Below are 21,576 nucleotides of genomic sequence, written 5' to 3' on the forward strand. Positions count from 1 at the left end.
GCGCTGTGAAGAGTTGATGGTGTTTTACAATGTGTCCACATGTATGTAGCCGCATGGTACACGTTGACATTCACACACCGTGGCATTGTACATTGTGGCAGGCTGTAGATATGGGCGAGGACCCAAAGTCATTGTCGGTGTGCACTGTGCTCTGCTTGATTGTGCGGATGTATGACGTTACATCGCAAACTTTTACAACGCACACCGTTACAACGCAATTTTTACAACGCAGATACATTTACAACGAATGCCTTTACAACGCATGACATTACATAGCAGATGCTATTACAACGCATGCCATTACAACGTAAGTATAGGTAAGTATATTATTTTATTAAAAATGTAATTTATTAAAATGTAATTAATTAAAAAAATTAAATTATTTTTAAATAATTAATTTGTACATATAAATATATTTAACAAATAGTTTATTTTTAAAAGAACTATTATTATTAAAGAACTATTATTAATAAATAAAAACATTAATAAAAGTAATTTTTTTAATTTTTTAAAATTATTTATTTAAAAACTGAACCCTAAAAATACCCCAGTAACCCTGAACGCTAAAAATAACCCTGTACCCCAAAACCCAAACCCTGCCCTTAACCCTAAAAATACCCCTATACCCCAAAAACCCAAACCCAGCCCTGAACCCTAAAAATACCCATGTACCCCAAAACCCAAACCCAACCCTGAACCCTAAAAATACCCCTGTACCCCAAAACCCAAACCCTGCCCTGAACCCTAAAAATACCCCTGTACTCCAAAACCCAAACCCAGCCCTGAACCCTAAAATACCCCTGTACCCCAAAACCCAAACCCAGCCCTGAACCCTAAAAATACCCCTGTACCCCAAAACCCAAACCCTGCCCTGAACCCTAAAAATACCCCTGTACCCCAAAACCCAAACACAGCCCTGAACCCTAAAAATACCCCTGTACCCCAAAACCCAAACTCAACCCTGAACCCTAAAATACCCCGGTACCCCAAAACCCAAACCCAGCCCTGAACCCTAAAAATACCCCTGTACCCCAAAACCCAAACCCTGCCCTGAACCCTAAAAATACCCCTGTACCCCAAAACCCAAACCCAGCCCTGATCCCTAAAAATACCCCTGTACCCCAAAACCCAAACCCAACCCTGAACCCTAAAAATACCCCTGTACCCCAAAACCCAAACCCTGCCCTGAACCCTAAAAATACCCCTGTACCCCAAAACCCAAATCCAGCCCTGAACCTTAAAAATACCCCTGTACCCCAAAACCCAAACCCAGCCCTGAACCCTAAAAATACCCCTGTACCCCAAAACCCAAACCCAGCTCTGAACCCTAAAAATACCCCTGTACCCCAAAATCCAAACCTAGCCCTGAACCCTAAAAATACCTCTGAACCCCAAAACCCAAACTATATATATAAAATTATTTTAATTAATTTATTTTATTTATTTTTAATATTATTGTAATTAAAAAAAAGGTTAAATAAAATAATATACTTACGTTGTAATGGCATGCGTTGTAATAGCATCTGCTATGTAATGTAATGCGTTGTAAAGGCATGCGTTGTAAAGGATCCTGCGTTGTAATGGTGTGCGTTGTAACGGTGTGCGTTGTAATAGTTGCGTTGTAACGGTTGTTTCCCGATTGTGCATGTGTGCCATTGTGCCCATCTCCACCCGTCCCTCCAGTACCTGCTGGTCACTCACCCTGTTGCAGTTGTGTTGTGTCCTGTCGAGCAGTGTCCGATCCCCTGACTCTGGCCACAGCCTCCACACTGATGACTGTCGACACTAGCTCCTCCATGTCATCCAGCACGAGCTGTGGTGTTGGGCCCCGACCTCCAGTCTGCGTTGCTGCCTTCTGGTTGGCGGAGAGTTTCTCCTTGGTCCTCAACTTGATGTCATTCCATCGCCTCTCAACCTCATCCATTGTCCTCCTGTGCTCTCCGACAGCATTCACCTTGTCCACGATGTCCCGCCATATTCCATTTTTGGTGCCCAATGACACGTTGGAGGTGACGAACAGTTGCTGATGGTGTTCCATCACCTCTGTGATTATGATCCCGTTCGCCTACAGACTGAGCTTTGTCTTCCTTTTCTTCTTGTCCTTGCCCTTCCCTGTCCCAAGGTCCCAGGCTGGTCGTCCGGGGTGCTTGTGGGGTTGCGCTCGTCTTCTGCGCCTGCTCTGGCTGCCTCCATGGTGATTGGGTGTTGGTCAGTTTATGTTTTTTCAACTTTTATGGTGATTTTTACCGCTTGCCAGGTGTGTGTTGCTGGCCTGGCGCTGCTTATCGCTGATTTCCTCTTCGCACTTTTGCCCATCGCAGGTTTTTTGGTGTTGTGGTGTGTGTTTTTGTCTCCATCGAGGTGGTTGTATTACGGCAGACTATTGGATGCTGCTGCCTTGTTGTGAATTCCACGTTGTTACAGGGTTATTTTCCAACGATAGACTGCGATGTTGAAAGTTGCATTACGCTACTCTTGCTGTAGTTATCACACTTTCTTGTGAATATATCCCTTAGTGTATTAAGTTGATTGATGAAATAAAGCATGATGGGGGGAATTTGACAGCGTAGAACTCTACTCTTCTTAGGCATTATTATAACCGTAATCTTCATCAGCCATGTTTTCTTACTCATGCTCCAAAGTGTATTCTTAGATGGGGAACTCCCTCTAACTCCTTTAGGTAAATTAAGTAAAGAATCTTAAATGGTATGATATCTAATATGTGAATGTCACTGTTACTGGTCATACATCCTTGGATGAATACTCATGTATCACAAATAATTGTTCAAAGAGAACAACATCGTGCCATTGAAGAATCTTTATTTAATTTACTTGAAGGAGTACCAGGGAGTTCCCTGTAGAGGAGCGCACTTTGGGGACTCTGTTCCCAGAGTGGGAGGGCACAACAGATACATAATACACCCAGAATCAGAGGACGATACCCTGGAGCACCACATAAAGTTAAGCAACCAAGAGTATAACCCTTTCGAGTGCCATCTTTAAGTGCATTGCCAACAACTTTTCTTACTAATGCTACCATTGCCCACTGGAAGTGCTCATCTCTGACATGGAACTACTTTTTGTACCTTTAAAACCATGCCCTCTCACTCCAATGACCTCAGACTAGGCATCTGATAAAGTTTTTTGTAAGAAACAGATATGTGACCAAAATCAAAATGTGAGTATCCTAGAAGAATTTGCTTGACTTCCTCTGCTCACTAGCGTGTCCCACTGACTCCATTTATAGAGTAATGTAAGGGGATTACTTACCTTAAACAGGAAATATTGTCCTCACCACCAGAACTGATCCCGCCAGACAGCATGAACCTGGAATAGAGGGTGGTGCAGACCTGAAAACGAAAAAAATGTGCAAGGTGTGAGGAGCAGAAGCAAGATGGAAGTGGGTCTCACAAATGAAAAGATGGGGCACAGGAGAATCCCAAGCTCTTGCAGAGAGGAGATAATGCCTGGAGGTCAGAAAGATAGCGGGGAACAGCCACAGAGAACAGCCCCTCCCAGTGCAGTGGAACCCGGGATCGGAGTCAAAACTGGGATAGCAGAGGAGCCTGGAGACACAGAGCCAGACAGCACATGGTTGTGGCTTGTGGATTCCTGGGGTCTCTGAGGAGTCAGGAGGATGCCATTGTGCCACTGCACAGTCTGAGGGCAGACTGCACAAGGGAATTAAATGAAGAGAAATCTGATGTGGGAGAGAGGAAGAGTCAAAGGAAATTGTTTGAATTGCATTGTGAGGGCCCAAGCGACAAGTTCTTATAAATCATGGAACCTCCCCTTGAAAAAGTCCATAACTACATAGTAACCTGACAAGCGGAAAAGAGGAACGATAGAAAGAGACAGAATCATTTTTCTTTTTACAGAACCTTACGATCAAGAGCAAAGGAAGGCCCATAAGGAAAAGACAGAGTCATATTTCTTTCAGAGAAGTATTAGGAATAAGGAGAAAGAAAACAAATAAAACAAGCATTGGTAAATGCATTAAGTTTCGCCTTAAACTCTCCACTGGGCTCTGCATGCACAAGATCACACATAGTGCAATAAAGTGATGAGTAGTGCAGGGTGGTGAAAGAACAATGCACAGAATGAAAATGAGACAACAAAGCATTGGTATTCGGTGCGGTGGGTTCCTAAGAAACATATGGGCCCATGAATTAAAAAAAACAGTATTCTCACCAAGTTGACACTTGCTTCCTTGCCTGAAGCAGCATCTGAACTGGGAAATACTCTGTTACCATTCACAGCTCTTGATCTGATTCTGAAACTATCAGCAAGCCGTTGGATGGGAGAAGTTGTACTTTAAACTTGGAAACGGAGAGCAAAATGGCACCACAAGACCCACAGTTATTGCCTTATTGCAGTTCTTTCTTCAGACGCTGACAGGTGTGGGCGGAGGCGGTGAGAGAGAGGCGGCTTGCAATGGGGAAAATGGGCGACAGTGGGAGTGTAAACCACGGCTATTCTGACAATGCCTTTCATTTCCTGTAAAGAATATCTGGAGAGGCGGAGTCTCACAAGAAAGAGGAAAGGGTTTCCTTGCTGTCTAGAACTTCAGCATGGTTCAGCTATGTGGGCATCAGATGTGGTTGCTTCGGAAACACTCGACAGGCCTAGAGTACGGAGATAGAGTTTTAATAAAGTTCAGCATGAGCCGTGAGACGCAGGCAGACACAGAGCACCGCGTACGTACAAGAGGAGCGGCGGCACAGGCCAGGGCTGTTCCAGTGGTGTAACACAGGCCCCGCAGTTTTAGACTAGATCTGAGATTGCTTACACAGTGACCTACAAAACTTACCATTTGCGGCACCATTTCTGTTCAGACGACATTTTGAATGATTGAAACTAATCCTTTGCTGTTTCTGAGAAGACGCCTCCGTTAAGTTTTTTTTCTGAAATGTTGATGTTTTGCCTTAGTAATGAATAGACTGCTTATATTAACGCATACCTTTCTCACTAGATAGGGGCCCTCTCCCACTTGTCTGGTGGTGGGTGCAGGGTGAAACGACCTTGGACTGTGCTAGGTTCTGTGAGATACGAGAACCAAAACCTTTTTTTCCAGTATTTCATTGTCCAGCTGCAATCTTTCTGGAAAATTCTATTGTGGGCATGCCTTTGCCCTTCTATGAAACGTATATAATGTATCTTTATGCTTGTTGATTTGTTCCCTCTGTACCACTTTTCGAGACTGTGCAGACGGGACTCCACTCTGAGTGCATCTGAATTAAACAATTATTGGTATTTTCTCCACTTTTCTTCCGACTCTTCATTTGGTATGGAAGGCTGAGAGTTGGTCCAAGGTTATCCGGGTGGCCCTAAGTCGGTCACTTCCTTCAGCACCCCCCCGTGGTGCGGGTTGGGCCCCTAAGCTCCAGGTGGCCGCCTCGGCACAGTACTCTGCTGGAGAGCTCCTAATTGAGTCCAGAGGGGCCCCTCCATGTGCCTTGCAGGGGGGCCCCCTCACGTTTTGTTACGCCAGTGGGCTGTTCCCGGCTAATGAATACCCCTCTGCACTCCCCGCAATATATACATGCACACATATCTGCATAGCGGGAGGATGGCAGTGTATTTTGTTGTTTTCGGCTGCGCTGTGGCTGGCAGTGGAGTGTTAAAGGCTTAGCGTGCCAGAAGCATGTTGGTGGAAAGAGAGTGGCACAGAAACTGGAAGGTGAGCTGGCATGCACACATGGGCAATGCATAGCGGGCATGAATTCATATCACACCAACCGGTACATCAAACTTTCCCATCTTGCCCCTTTATCAGCCAAAGCCTGCATGTGCTCGCTCCCTAGTAAAACCCTACAAATTTAGCGGAACACTAAACTCAGCTGGATAAGTGAAAGAACAAACAACCGCTCAGCAAGCAAGTATCATGGGAGTTGAGAGGATGTGGCAAAATGGCCAAATCTGCTGACTCGCGAGCTGGGGATCCCAGTTTGGATCTCGACAGAGCAACATCCTGTGATTCTGGGCAAACCATTTAATTTATCCTGGTGAGACATTGTTACAAATCTGCAGCAAGACGAAAAAGCATTAAGAGGCAATACTTTATGGAACAATAGTTTCACCTGCCCAAATGTTAACGGTATTTCGGCGACGGTAAAATGATTTGGCTTGGAGGACAGCATCACCAGCCAGGCTAGATCTTTTTTGTTCTATGCCATTGCTAGCTAGAAGGCAGATTTGCATACAGTGGGTTGAGAAAATTGCTCCATCATATTCAGGTTGGCTCACGTCCCTGTATGAAATATCAAAAGTGGACACGGCTAGAGCTTGCAATAAACGTAACCTGGCCTTTTGGGATCTGTTGACACAATGGAGATAGTGTTCAGGGTTTTTTTTAGGTTTTTTTTTCCCCCGGGTCCTATGATTATGCCAGCAGCACTCCTTGGACCGGGTCTGGCCTCGTTACGGTTTTTGGTCCTATAGGTTGAAATATACCTAGATGGAGTTAGTCCAAGATCTTAAAACCCCTCTTCTTCTTGGGACCTCTCTGCCACCAGGAAAATATTCTCGGGTTCTGGCGCCTGAGATGGGCAAGACTATCTTTGCTCCGCCTCTTGGTCAGGGACACGCAAGGTGGCTGGTATCTCCTAAGTAAGGGGCAAGGCAAATGAGGACAAACATTTTTTTTTTTTTTAAATGATAGGAGAAGCAGGTGAGGAACAAGCATTGGTAAATGCAGGAAAATATGCGACAGCCAAAAGAAATGGAGTAAAGGAAAATGGCAAGCACAGGAACTAATGAAAAGCCAGGAAAGCGGGGTGGCGGGTGTGAGTCTCCTTTAAGATTTATATTAAAAACAATAGATTTTTCAAGCGCTGGGCAGGCGAAACCTAAAAAGGGGTGAATATGACATTAGACAAATATGACTACTTACCTTACCTTGTTCTTGTATGTTCTACTGATGAGAAAAATCAGTCCTGAAGGCCAGTGGAAACCATGGAACAACATCTAGCCTTAGTTACCAAAGGAACTAGCAAACGAAAAAAAAGGCTTTTGAGAACTGAGAAAGAATTCTGAAAAGCCTTTTTGTACTTAAAACAAGAGAACGATAAACCTGACAATAAAATTAACTTATCAGACTGTTTATAACCTCAAGGTACATTCTAAAACCTCACAGATAAACTCTGTCTGATTGAACTTGTGATTCTCAGATGACTCCTTTTTCTTTTTCTCAATAAACCCATTAGGACTCCGGCTGACGTCTAAGATTATAATTTTACACTGGCATTTAAAGAAAAGGCTGGCTGCTACAGGAGATGATGGCTTCCTTGGTCGTCCAGAGGCATCACCCTGATTATCAGCTAATGTCTCAAATGGGCTTCCTGCTTGGACAGTGGGGCCTCTTTTTGGCAACTGACAGCTCATCTGACACCTGACGTGCCACCATCTCGGATCTCTGACAAAACAATTGATTCAAAACTTCCACCCCAGCAGCCATCTCAGCGGAGAGGTCAAATACTGAATGGTCATGGGAGGCTGGACTCCAGGGCTTCTGCAGAACTCGGTGGTCTCAGTTGGGCAGAGTGAGAAACTGGTCTTTATTTCAAGGACGTCAGGATCCGGTGCTGCCTTTACACAGAATCCAAATACACAAACACACAATGTACTCTCAAGTGCCTGGAAGCCCTTCAGTGCAGAGTATGTGCTTCATAAAATGTATCCGTACGCGCATTACAGGGGGTTTAGTTACTTCCACAGCGAAATAAGGTAATGCAATCCTTTAGCAAGCATCTATGAGATATAGTTGTTGGAAAAACAATAAAAGGTCCCGAAGGACAACCAATTCTCCTGTTTGTATTTTAAGGCGTAGACAGGAAATCCCGGTGCTCCCGAGTTTCCAGGTCCAGAGTCTGTGACTCATCCAGTCCAGGACTCTTCTCTGCACTCTGAGATTTGTAGTCTCTCTATTCTAATGGGATAAACGGGACTACCAATCCCACAATGCACAGTACAAACAGGAACTAGGTGAGCTAAGCATGGAAACGGGAACCGGGGAGCCCTGGAAATACTCCTACTTGTGTCAAGGTGAGTGAGTGATGATAAACTGAACAGGCCTCCTCAAGCCTGAAACAAAGGAAGGAAACGTCGATGAAAGTGATGCATCCAAGGCTGTAGTTTCTATGTATGTCTCAATATCCAGAGGGAAAAAAATATTATTAATTATGGACTTTAGTGAACTAAATCCGAGAATCTTTTGTTTGCTCTGAGTTTGACTTAACCAGGCCTTGGGAGGCCGAAGAATCGGCTTCGTGGTTTTTTATATTTTTTTTAATGGGTCGCTTCAAACCAGTTGAACTTGAACTGGATCGGACTGAGATAGAAAATTGGCCCGGGCAGTAAAATAAAAGTGCCCCCATTTACGAATTAAGTAGCTAAAAAAGTTTCCCATATTATTTGCAAACTTGGGCAGTTTTCAGAGTATAAAAAAGACGCGCTGTGTTGGCGTTTTGCAATGTAGGGCAGACTGCATGGATTTGATGTTGCTGCAGAGAATGCGCGTTTTAAAATTAGAGCCAATAGATCATTCAATAGGGCGGCCCATAACCGCCCTTTGAGTGAGTCCCACCCTGTGTGAAGCAGCCTGATGGCGGCCTCACCTGGAGTGAAGGGGCGGGACCGGGGCCTTTAAAGAGGCCGGTGAGCGGGCCGTCTGCTCGCTTCTCTCGTCCAGGATCCTGTGTTCACCGCCTGTGGCTCGCGGTAAGGGGCTCGGAGACGGGGCTGTGGCTTGGTCTGGGTGATGACAGCGGGATTCACTTTGGTCTGTTTGGGGGTGGGTTAGCTGCGGTGTGGACTTGTTCTGGGTGACACCCCTGAGGTGTGTGTGGTCTGATCGGGTGACACAGGCGTGATTCTCCGCGGTATGCGTGGTTTGTGGTCTGTTCTGCGGGACTTAAGGCGCTGCTCCGAGGCTCAACCAGTGCTTTAAGGATGACGTTTCAGACGGCACCCCTGATACATTGTCATAGCCGCTTAGATTCCGAGGCCCGGGGTGATCAGCTGCTCCGGTCCAGGCCTCGTCTCTCTGTCCTTTTGGGGTTGGGCCCTGGTTGTATTATGGGGTGCACATGGCTGTCGTCCTCGAGACCGGAGTGGGAGACCCTGTCGTGCACTGGATACTGGCAGCTTTCCTTGATGGGCCTAGAGCGGTCTCAAGATGGGCAGGTCAAAGTTTAAAGTCCAATTAAATGACCAGCAATGAGAAGTCCATTCTAGAAGTAAACACCAAGCACTTGATTGACACCAGTGAGGGTGGGGCCGTTCTTGGCAAGTTCCACCTTGTGCCCTGTGCCTCAGCCCGCCGTGGTGTTGAGTAGAGCATTCTGGGTCTTGTAGTTTGTACTTACTATACCTGAGAATAACTAATTATGGACCGAATGGAAAGCTTTTGAATTTCCTACGTCCAAGTGGTATAGTATGCTGTCCCGTCCACATACTTATTACACATTTTGATACTTTGGGTACATAATTTATGGGCTGTGACACACTTAACAAGTCACAGAATGCAATTCTCCAGATTTGGGACAGCTGCATATGCGTGCATCAGAAGCCTGGACGTTATGAAATGACCATGACTGAGTGTAGCTTACAATATAATTAAAGTTGACCATTTGGCAACTTTGCATGGGTGCAATTTAAGGCCCCATCGGTCCAGGACTTGATATAATTAATATATTCATCCGTCCTACTTAGCATATAATTGCTATATTCCACAGGTGCATGCTTGACTAGCTGCTCCAGTTCAGGAGTCATTTTTTTTTTTTTTTTTTTTTATTTCCGTACTGTAAAATGGGTTTAATGACCGAATCAACAAGAGGACTAGTCTCAGAATGAAAATTAAATAAACTTGGACTGTCGCATGGACCGCTTGGAAGGTCACTTGGTGTAACTCGCTCCGGTGGTATTTGGCTAGAACGGAACAGCAGGACGTCTTCAACCCCCATGTTCTCTTGTGGTATCTGCATCTCGGAGAGCTTGAGGGTGACGCTGCTCAACTCTGAAAAGAATAAGACCTGAGGCAAAAAGCTTCTCTCAGAACCTCCCTGTCTAATGGAAGGGTTGCTAAATACCAAGGCTGTCTTGCCTTGATTTCCCCTCGTGCCTCTTGTATCCACAATCATGCACTGCTTTAGCTCTCTAGATGGATCTTTTTAAACCCTTCTTTCTCACCTTCAGTTTTTACCCCTGTATTTACCTTCCTTTTCTCCTTTTCAGGGTCTCGCATGCATCTCACTTGACAGACACTATAGCTTATAAGAGCTTGGAGCCCGCCCAGTACTGGTCATGTGTTGGCTTCAGTGTCACTTCTTGTTTGCTGCATCCTAATTGGACAGCCCAGGCAAGCACCACTTCCTGTTTTCTTCTATTGAGAAGCGTGTGATTAGTCTCGCTCTACTTATCAAGCTGTGATTCAGGTCCTCCCCGTTTTATTGTGTTCCTTCTTCCCCTCCCACTCAGAACTTCTGCTAACATCTTCTCCTCCCCTCCCCCACATAGTCCATGCTTGTTTACAAGGTATTTGCCTTTCATTGGTTCTCGTATCCCGTCTTCTCTACGATGGCTTCCCATCGAGGCAAGATTTGTTTGCATTCCCCCCCCCCCCCCCTCGTTACCTGGAGAATAAACTGAATGTCTGGAGGCTAGAGTGCTTCTACGAATACAGAAAAGTTTCTGCTTGAACCCACCCCTCCTTCAAAAGGGAAAGATCGATGGCTCAATCGTTCTCAGGTAATGCAGTGAGAATCTGGAACTCTCTTCCTCCATTGCTCCGTGCCACCACCTCTATCCGGATCTTCAAAGCTGACCTCAAATCTCTTGTCTTCAAAGACACTTTCATAACTAATACCTTCATTCTCAGACCCCTCTAGGAAGTTTGTTCATCATGGTAAATTTTTAATATTTCCTTGTACATTCCTCACCCTTGCTTGATGTGTTTGATATTGTTTATTTTTATTTTATTTTCGGAGTTTTATGTAGCGCTTACAGACCCTGGGGTATCAGAGCGCTTTACAATGTACATGACACGGAAACATAGGCAATATAGTACAGTGGGTATCAAGGAAATTGGAGACCAAGAAGAGCGAGGTCATTGGCCAGATGTCTAGAGATGGCGGTTGAGCAGAAGTTCTTTTAGTTCTCTTGAAGATCGTGAAGGAGGGATTAGTCCTGATGTGGGTAGGGAGAGAGTTCCAGATTTTTGGGGCATTCCCAGAGAGCAGGAGAGGGGCTTTTTGTTTGTCTTTTTTGGGGGGATTAAGAGGAGTGAGTTGGAGCTTCTTATGTTTCTTGATTGTCCAGCTTTTGTGAGTTTGGCAGAGAGGTATTCCTGTTAGCCTGTGTGCAAGGCTTTGTGTGAGGCGGGCTGTTTTGAAAGCTCAGCATGCTTTGATGGGTAGCCATTTTAGGGCCTGTAATGTAGGGGTGATGTGGTCCTAATTCCTGGTACCTGAGGCCATTCTTGCTGCTGCGTTTAGGGTGGCTCTCATGGGGGCTATGTGTTCTTGCTGTCCCGGTTAGAGTGGCATTACCATAGTCAAGTCTGGACAGAACTAGAGATTGGGTTGCAGTTTTTAGGTCATGGGGGGGTTGGGTATGGGGGGTATGAAAGGTTTGATTTTGTTAAGGAGTTTTAGGTTGTAGAGGGCGCCTTTTGCTGTGGGAACTCATGTTGGTACTTGGGTCTAGAGAGATCTCTAATGATTTGACTGAGTTTGCTGGAGTGAGTTTGCAGTTGCCTTCTATGGTGCTACCCTACCTCTTCTAGTCTCCTGTTTGTTTGTAACGTTTTGCTCATGTAACATAACTGGTTTTATTGTACAGCTTTTTGACACCTTCGGATAAAGTCCGCACTATATAAAAATGCATTAAATAAAATAAAAATTGTTTTCAGAGTTCACAACGTCCGTCTCTGTGGCAGGGAGACAAAAGCAAGTCCCTTTGTGACCACTTTTGTGCACCTTTCTCAAATATGCTGTACTTTTGAACCATAACCCCCCCCCGGGACAATTTATGATCCTTTGGGACCTGCTATTTCTATTCACACTCCAGGCTGAGGTCTCCTCTCATCTAAAGTTGAACAACCTGTCCCGTGTGTAGATGTGAGCTCATTTCTGTCATGAAGAACGATCTCTGATGTTGTATAAATGAGATTTTAGCCATCCGTTTGTGTGTTCCATGATACTGCAGATCTCCTGTCTTCTCAAAATGTGGCTTGAGTCCTCTCAGATTTACACATTTCTTCAAATAAATCTGTAGCGTACTTAAAACCATTGGCAAAGCCCAGAGGCGAGACCCATTTGCTTTGCCAATGCTTTTTTCCTCTCTTGCTCTGGGCCATAGTCGGATAATAAACATAAGTCCTAGTCCCCATAAAAGGTGCTGGTGGGTAGGGTCGGACTGTAAATCTAAAGTACACCTGGCCCATTTTGTCAGACCAAGTCCAATTCAGTGGCGTAACTTAAGCCCCCATGGTGGGGGGGGGGGGGGGGTCAAGCTTCATGGGGTCCCCTCAGCAAAACAGGAGTGACAGGTGGGAGGGTCCCATCTGTGCTCTTTGCAGCCCCCCCCCCTTAAGTTTGTTACACACTTGCCCAAACCATGCATAGAGTAAGCCTGACCACTACCTGGGGGGGGTCCCCCAAGAAAATGTGTGGGAAAATGGTGCATTTACAATACTTTTCATAATATATTCTCTTGCATTGGCTTTTAAAAAACAATAAATGATTACCTTGCAGTGCCCCAGGATACCCAGTCGTACCCGCAGACATTCTTATTGTGAACACACAAAATAAAATGTCTTCCATGAAACATGAATTTAAATGCAACATAAGTGCACACACAGACTCTTAGGCAAAGCCAAGAAGCTAGAGTGAGCGGCTCTGTCATTTTAAAGCTGGTAATATTTTGGAACCAGACTGAGGGTTTGTGTACTTGCTTTACAGATCGAAACAGTCAAGATGCATCTGGAAGAGCTGTGTGGGGCTATGATCCAGACATTCAAGAAATACTCTGGAGCTGATGGTAAGGATGGAGAGCTGAACCAGGAGGAGCTGTCCAAGCTTCTGAAGGAAGAGTTCCCAAGTCTATCTGTGAGTACAACCTAACACCTATATTTATCTCTGAATATACACCTATTGAATGTTGGTCAGTGGTTTCAGAGTGTAGTTTACAGAAAAGGTCTTGCTGAGAATGACTTACCATAATTCAGTGCTGAATTCATTTTCTGGATATTTAACTTAACAAAACATATGTTAAATGCAGGTATTGTCATGCTTTCACAATCTTAGTGCTGTTTTAGAATATGCATTACCATACCGGACAAGCCCCCCCATGTAGGCCCATCCCCGATGCAAACACTTACCAATGAATCCTCCCTTGTGTGTGAGAAACTATGTTGACCAAAAAAGTCCGTCGGCAAAAATGTACTGTCCCACATTGCACTTTATTTTTTTAATGTCTTGTTAAACTTATGTGACTGTACTAAAACACATTTTAAATTGCTAAACTTATGTGACTGTACTAAAACACATTTTAAATTGCTTATTGAATGTTCTTTGCATTTCAAAATCTAATTTATAGTAATTTGTTGGAAATATTTATAATATTTTCCCCAAACAAAACTCACATGCCCAAAACATTGACTTGCCTGGGGTGTCGGTCAAACATGAATGGGAAAAAAAAACAGGCTTTAAATGTTTCTGTTAAAAATGTCTCTAGTTGGCGGAGGTATTACATTTGTCCAAATAGGGGCCCTTCTTCCTAGTTCAGCTAAGGGAGTTGCACTCCTAAAATAACCCCTGCTCACCCCCTTGGTAGCTTGGCACGAGCAGTCAGGCTTATCTTGGAGGCAGTGTGTAAAGCATTTGCACATAACCAACAGTAATAGTGTAAGCACTACAAAGACACCACACCAGTTTAGAAAAATATCCAATATTTTTATATACTTAAGACAACACCAAAAACTATAGAAATCCACAATATAGTACTTGGAAATGTTCAGTTATCAAAATAACATAGAAATACAGTACCTTGAAGTCGATAGCTACTCCCGGGCTATCACAGCATCATGAACAAACAAATCCAAACCGTTCAGGCTGACCGCAGCATCGCAGGCCAACTACTGTGTCGGAAAGCCCCTCAAAACAGTACCTTTTAGAAATGCAGGGCGTCTGCTGCCTCTCGTTGAGCTACAAAAGCACGGCGTCGGTTCCGTAGTCATCGGGCCATTGAAGTCCCACTCATTGCAGATTCAAATCCTCATGGTTGAAGTCAGGAGAGCTAGGGTTGGCAGGTGTCGGTTGCTGCAGTGCAAAGTGCAGCGGTACGGCGTGCAATACCCTCAGATCATGGTGCAAGCAGCAGCTTGTTGGCAGCATCAGATGGTGGTGTTTGTGCAAAGTGAAACTGTGCTATTCAGTGCTGGCAGGTCATGGTGCTATCGTCGGCTGACTAACTGGAGTCGATGGTGCCAGTAGGTAAAGGCTGCAGTGTGGGATGTGGATGGTGTCCTGTAACTTACGAGCAGTGCCCTGTAACCACAGTGCAAGCAGTGGCGTTTATTTCAGTGTGGAGCGGCGTCAGGATACCAAGGTGGTGGTGGTGGTGCTAAGTGCAGTGCCCACAGGTCACATTGCGAGCAGCGGCTCGGTGGCGGTGTCAGATGGCTTTGTCAGTGAGACCAGGGTCGCTGTGCTGTTAGGACATGGAGTCGTGAGCAGTGTCGTAGACGCCGTCGGGTTGCTTTTTGTTCTGTTGCAGCACAGAACACAGTCCCCAGTGCTGATGGCAGAAAAACTGTCTTTGCTGTTCCTGAGACTTATTGAACAGGGGTCAAGCTCTACCTCAAGCCCTTGGAGATACTCCAAGAAAGAAGTTGCAGAAAGTTCAGTCCAGGCTTTTCACTGCCCAAGACAGAAGCAGCCACTGCAGGCCAACATAGCAAAGCACTCAGCAAAGTGGTAGATCCGCCTCACAGCTTCTCCAGCTCTTCTTTGTCTTATTGGTCCAATAGTCTTCTCCAATTCAGGGGTTTGGGACCCACTTTTTAAACACCCAAATCCTTTGTCCTCTCAGCAGAGATTGTCTGTGCCCAGCCAGAACCAGTACTGTCCTCTCTGGTTCAGCTTCCTGGCAAGGGATGGAGACTGCATTGCCAGAGGCAGGCAGGGCCTATTCAGGTGCAAGGCAACTCCTCCTACTCTGAATGCAGCCCGGGTCTATTCAGCCCAGCCCTGACTCATTAAGGAAAGGCAGGACACATCAACCCCCTATGGCCATTTGAGAGAAAGCACCTCCCCAACCCCTGTCACTCCAAAGCCAGGCAGTCCATACACATCCTAGCAGAGGCACACAGGATGGCTAAGCAAGAAAATACCTACTTTCTAAAAGCTGTTTTTAAACACAGAATGGAAAAATCACCTTTACTAAAAGATGTATCTTTAGATTTGGAGTTCAGGCATATTAAACTTTATTACTTTATTTTTCTATCTGGTCCCAATGGGAAGTTGTATTTATAAGATGTTCTAAATTAACTCCCATGCCTTCCTATGGGCCAGATAGCATTTCAATAGTGAAAAACGCAATTGGCAGTATTTCACTATCCGGACATGCCCCACACATCCGGGCATGTCCTACCTTTCACATACACTTCGCCCTGCCTACAGGAGTACCTTGGACCTACCTTAGGGTGACTTGCATGTAAGGGTTGGGCCTGGCAAGTGGGTGCATTTGCCAAGTCGACATGGCAGTTTCAAACTGCGCGCAGACTCTGCAGTGGCAGGTCCGGGATACCTTTTCAGGGCTACTCATGTGGGTGGCACAATCAGTGCTGCAGCCCACTAGTATAATTTGATTTATAGTCCCAGGCACACTCAGTGCACTTTACTAGGAACTGACAAGCAAATCAAATATGCCAATCACGGGAACACCAATCCATAAAACAATTTGCAACAGGAGCACTTTAACACTGATCCGCAGTGAGAGTGCGCAGAGACACTAAGCCAGCAAAAACATTCAAAATCGATAGGTCAAAGCAAAAAATCAGGGGAAGCACGCCAAAAGATGCCATGTTTCACATTTTCTACAGCGACACTCAGTCAATTCTAATGTAAAAAATGTGCACAGAGTAACTAATATGTCCATATATAGCTGTAAGTAGGATCTGCTTCTTATGGTTATCCCCCACTTTTTGTTAAATGTGATACTGTTTTTGACTAGTCTGACTGCGATCCTGCTAATAGAGACCCCAATGGAGACCCCAGTTTATCTGCTTTCTACCTAACCTGTAATGGTAGACACTTTGGTACCCTCCAGATGGGATACTGGGGTACCCTTGTCAGTCCCTAGTATATTGTACAGATGCACCCAGGACATGTTTACCACACAGGCCTCCCATGGGGTGAAGCATGTATTCTGCCACCCATGAGAGGCCATGCAAAAGGGCACCTACAGGCCTGCCATTGCAGCCTGTGTAAGTTGGTGCATGTCTCACTTAAGATTTAGGTTTATATCTAAGGGCCACTGCACTTAAGGCCTGCTATAGGGGTGACTTCTAGGTTTTAACAATCCTGAAGGCAGGGTGCTTGGTTCTAAATGAGGGTGCCACTGCATTAGCAGGACACCCCTGCAGCCTACGGTGTGTATTCTCCCCAGTTGTCAGTGCCTCAGCAATTTACAGCATTATGCAACCGCGTGATGACCAACTCTAAAACGGCTGCATGTAACCCTATCTTGTTTGGTGGCAAAGATTGTGGAATCCTATCCCCACACCGGTAATTGGTGTAGGCGGTATGATTCCTCTCCTCAAAGAGCTTTGTGAGGTCCCAGGTGTTCACGGTACCAGCCGTCTAGTCCCGGGCAGCCCAAAATGGTTGCTGCTGACCAGAGGCACATTTCTGCCTTCCCCTGCTCGAGCATGGCTCAGCAGCAGAACAATAGGCATTCTGTCACAGGGAGGTATGACCATCTCCCAGACAGGATTTAGTGTCTAAGGCCTGGGTTGGTGCACTTGCCAGCGACAAAGTCTGCATGAGGGGCACATTTGGTGTCCCTGTGCATAGTCCGTTCAAACCAGTTCTGGGAGCCGTAGGCTCCTTCTCACGCATGAAACTGGACAAATGACATGCGAGTAACCTCCCCACTGTCCAGACCCTCTCCCCTGGGTACAAATGGGCTTACCTGGCTGTAGGACCTTGGATTTGATGTGGAAAAGATCCTGAACCAGAAACCACTGCACTTTGACAGTCTGGACTTAGTTTGGGCATGGCTTGGTCTCCCCACCCCCCCTCAGTCTGAAGCATCGTTAGTGCCCCTGCACCATACAGGCTACGTGCAGGACCTGTGGAGCATTCAGGACAACTTAAGATATCTCCCTTGGAATAAAGGAGACGCTCCTCTGCAACCACTGGCACCACATCATGATGGATTGGTCAGCTGATCCTGAGCTCCTACGGACTCCAGCAGCAGCTCTCCTTCGAAGTCCTCCATTGGATTTGACAGCGGTTTCCGACACCACTGCAAACCTATGCACCCAGCTTCCCTGGGCTAGGTAACTTGGGTACCTTTGTATCCACGGGTGGGGTGGTTCTCCAACATCCCAACTTCCCAGCGTTTCTTTGAAGTCCACTTGGATGGGTCCTTAAACTATAAAACTCCAACCACGACTCTCATAGAATTGTAGAGCACAATCGTGTTCCCACACTGCACCCTGTCCTCAGTGGGGTCCCTACTTGCTCACCTTGGGTGTTTTCTTAGGGTCCCAGTGATTCTATATCCTTTAGACACTGTCTTGACTAGAGTCATGGTTCTTATACTACTATTTTAGTATGTGATTTGGTCTCCCCTTGGAGCCCACTGTATTAGTGCTATTTACTATTGTTTCTGTGCTACAGTATTGTGTGCTTTGTGATAATCTTAGATAGGAAGATACTTTACCGTACTAGAGTTATAGTAATATTTACATTTTTATAACTACTATGTGGTTCTCCTTTCATTTAACCAATACTATAAGGTGGATTCTGGTAAAAAAAAGATGCTGAACATTCCTTCATGATTTAAGCCAAAAGGCTGCTCTCCACAGCTACCACTTGAATCGCTTTCTAAGGTTATCTTTTGAACTCTTAAATCACTGTAAGGGTTGTTTGGACTGGTACAGGTTGCCCACTTTAATTAGTTGACAGCATATACCAGGTTTCTTCTCACAACGGCCATTGGGGAAAGGGGGGCTGGGGCGGAGGGTTCAGGTTACATTGATAAAACTCTACCTTCAGCCTTGTGTTCGGTAAATGTCACCAGAAGTGCTTGATGTGCAATATGGGCCTATATTGCCAGTTAGTCATTGTGTATTCTCATATTGGAGGGTCTATTAGCCCAATGTATACCTGGACCTTCACAATACTGCTTGCACTTTGCACCTTAGCAGGTGCTTTCGGAGTTCTTATTGATGTGTCTGAGTGCTGGCTTGACAATGTCATGCCAGTTTGTTATCATCTCAGTAATTTCTAATCTTGCAAGATGGATTGTCTATGTAAATTTAAAGCTTTAAGGGCTGATGGATTTAGAACCAAGTACAGGATAATCATTATAGAGACACTAGTACTGAAGTCCTCTCTTCCACCACTAACTTAGCTGTGCAGAATGAGTGTCTCCTCTAGATGTGATATTTATTGTGTAGCTCTTACAGAAGGGATTCACAGCTGCTTAAATGGTAATCTCCAAGATTACTTCAGTAGGAGTGTTTGGAAAGCACTCGTGCTCTCTTCCCTTAATAGAAAGCCTGAAGCTTGGGGTGAGAATATGTTTAGAATAAAATTCCAGAATGCTAGCACTTCTGCCTTGTAGGCAGAGCACTTCTTCTGCCATGGTATTTGGACACCCTCCAGTGTACCATACTTGTTTCAGACAAACACTTTGGTATAGTTTGAATGTTTGTCTAGGGTTGTGTGTACTTTAACCACGTTTTAGGATTGACAAAGTATTTGCCAAGGAGAGCTTGTGACCACAAATACTTTCTTCTGGGAGAAAGTCAGGAAGGGTCTTGCTTACGTTCATTAAATTTAAAATTCTACAGATACTGGAAGCTCGGTCACCCAAATGACACCTTTCCAGTAGCCTTGCTGGAAACAATGGGCAGGATTGGGCCTTCACCCCGCATGGATGAAAGCACTTTTGTATCCCAAATTAAGGGGAAAATATGGGTTAATTTGAGCTATTTGCAAGAACCCACCTACTATGACTGCTGATGGGTAAAGAGGGTCAACGCACAAAACCTACCATGACTGAGGTATAGGAATTTGTCTAGTACTTGACCAACTTTCCGCTACGCTCGTAAAATCACTGATGGCTGAGCCAATGTTTAGCCCTTTGTAGTGGTTGCTAGTAGACTGTTCTATCTGAAGTACCTAAATTAGAACAGTCTCCTTATTACCCTGCCCTCCAATCATCTACGTTTTTCTTTTTCTTCTAGTTCATGTCTGGAGGAGGACAGTGGTTGTCTGGTTGTTCTGATGGAATATTAGAAGGCTTGATAAGCATGAGCATATTTCCCTAGGGTTGGTTTCAAAGTCTGACCCCACCCGGTTCTTTTTAGCTCTTGGATTACGTGCAACATCCACACCACCACATTTCCCCAGGTTCATATTTAGTCTCCCTCTATAAAGGGAGGAATGACATTCTAACTCTAATGTAACTTTTGGTTCAAACCTCATGTAGACAAATTGAGGGCAGAAGGATTGACTGTTGGCTCAGGCGATTCAAGGTAGGTGTAGTTTCATGGAATGCAACACTCATCTTGTGCTTGAGGCTGAGGGCCCTTGCTGGATGAAGGCCATTGGACACCATGGATGCTATATGACGTGTTGCACAACAAGCAAACACTAGACCGTTTCTGTACTACAGAATTTTCTGATCTGCATGTTAATTCTGCAGCTCTTTCTCTCTAGAGAATGACCCTTTAAATCCAGTCCCTCTGCCCCGGTCTTTCAGCTTAGACTGTTCTTCCTTAAGGCAGCAGGTGACTGATTCAGCAACCCCAAGGGTGGAGCTTTAGGCTGCACTGCATTGTAGGAAACCAGAAACTGGACTGCCCTGGGAAGGGATTTGTTAAAATCGTAGAACTTCCAATCGAAGGCTGTGTGCCTCACTTACCACAGTTTGCCATGATATAGGGTTTGAGCAACCAGTACTACTGGATGTCTATTTTTGTCTAACCCATCTGGTCAAAAGTAATGTCTAGGAAACACTGGTTTTCTGCAGAATGGTCTTATGAACAATTTAACAAATGTACTGAGTATGACTCATCTATGTATAGAATAATGCAAATATTGAGGGATGGGGGAAGGTGTTGGGAGGGAATCTTCTCAAATTCCTACCCAACGAGAAAGTAGAATGTTCTGATCATGATTTACTTCATTTTTATAAAACCTTCTCTTGTTTGTTCCCTCTTTGTTCTACAGGCCTCTGGGAAAGACGAGGAAATGGCAAAAGAGGCGATGAAGATGATGGACTTGGATGGCGACCAGAAGGTTTCCTTCAGAGAGTTTGCTGTATTTTTAGCAACTCTGAGTATGCTAATGGAGGAATGTGAATCCTGATCTAAACTCATTTTGGCTCAGTTTAATAAAAAAAAAATATGGTATTTTGTTAGTTTATTCCTCTTTTCGGTAAGATGTCAGTCTTGGCAAGTGAGTGTCACATGGTTGATCGTTAAGGGGCGATATCCAGAAAAGTTTCCTGCTTTCCTAGTCTGCATGAGTGTGGGGAATGGAGCAATACAAGGATACATATTTGGGGTCCTTCAATGTACTATGCAAACATTAATTCGAAAACTGGAGAGTACAAAGGACTGCCAAGAGAGAACTGCATAAATTTTGACTTGGAATTAAAGTATTCACTTAAATATCCGTGTGAAGCACTCTACCTGGTCCCATTACTCTTCTTCCCCCACCCCCCACACGCACACAAATTCCAGATTGCCATAGGGTCAAATAGGACATGTGTCTTAGGCTTATTGTAATATCCTGTAATGCAATTACATTAAAGATATACACTGGGGGTGTGGCCGGGCAGACGTGACCTGCTTCTGCTCCCGGTCGGCGCAGTGCTTATCAAGCTCTACTGGTGGCGAAACTGCATGGAATAGCTACCGCAGACTATCCCCGGATGGCGGAAGTCCTGAGGCATAAAAGAGTGGCACTTTGAGTAACTATTGAGGCCCTGGGAGCTCTGGATTGCTGGATACGGGAGCGGCGAGTGGTCCTGGGCTCAAGATGGCGGCCAGCATGTAATCCGGCGAGACAGCCAGGGGCACCAATCGGCAGTCTCTGTCTTGGCTGAGGGGAGCGCTGGCGCCATAGAAGCAGCGGAGGACTAGAGGGTGAGTCCCTGTCTGCACAGGCCTGCACTTTCTCTAAAACGCTACGGAGGCAGACAAACTGGCTGCCTGACCTCCGGCCGGTGGGACACCCCAAGATGGCGGCAGACCTCATGGAGCTCCGGCTCACTCCTACGGGCCTGGAGCTGCCCCAGCAGAGTACCAGCAGTGGGCGATGAGAAACGTGACCT

At 45.3% G+C, this 21,576-nt stretch overlaps 1 protein-coding gene across 1 annotated transcript; it reads left to right on the plus strand.

The window, feature by feature from the left end:
* Positions 1-8,621: 8,621 nt before the first annotated feature.
* On the plus strand, positions 8,622-20,667 carry LOC144798835 (protein S100-A2-like). Its single transcript, XM_078669884.1, has 3 exons — positions 8,622-8,718; positions 12,960-13,106; positions 20,469-20,667. The coding sequence occupies exons 2-3, from the start codon at positions 12,975-12,977 to the stop codon at positions 20,604-20,606; spliced, it is 270 nt and encodes an 89-aa protein (XP_078526010.1). The 5' UTR covers positions 8,622-8,718; positions 12,960-12,974; the 3' UTR covers positions 20,607-20,667.
* The last annotated feature ends 909 nt before the right edge of the window (positions 20,668-21,576 follow it).

The sequence above is a fragment of the Lissotriton helveticus genome, chromosome 12, assembly GCF_964261635.1.
Source record: "Lissotriton helveticus chromosome 12, aLisHel1.1, whole genome shotgun sequence".
NCBI classification, from domain to species: domain Eukaryota; kingdom Metazoa; phylum Chordata; class Amphibia; order Caudata; family Salamandridae; genus Lissotriton; species Lissotriton helveticus.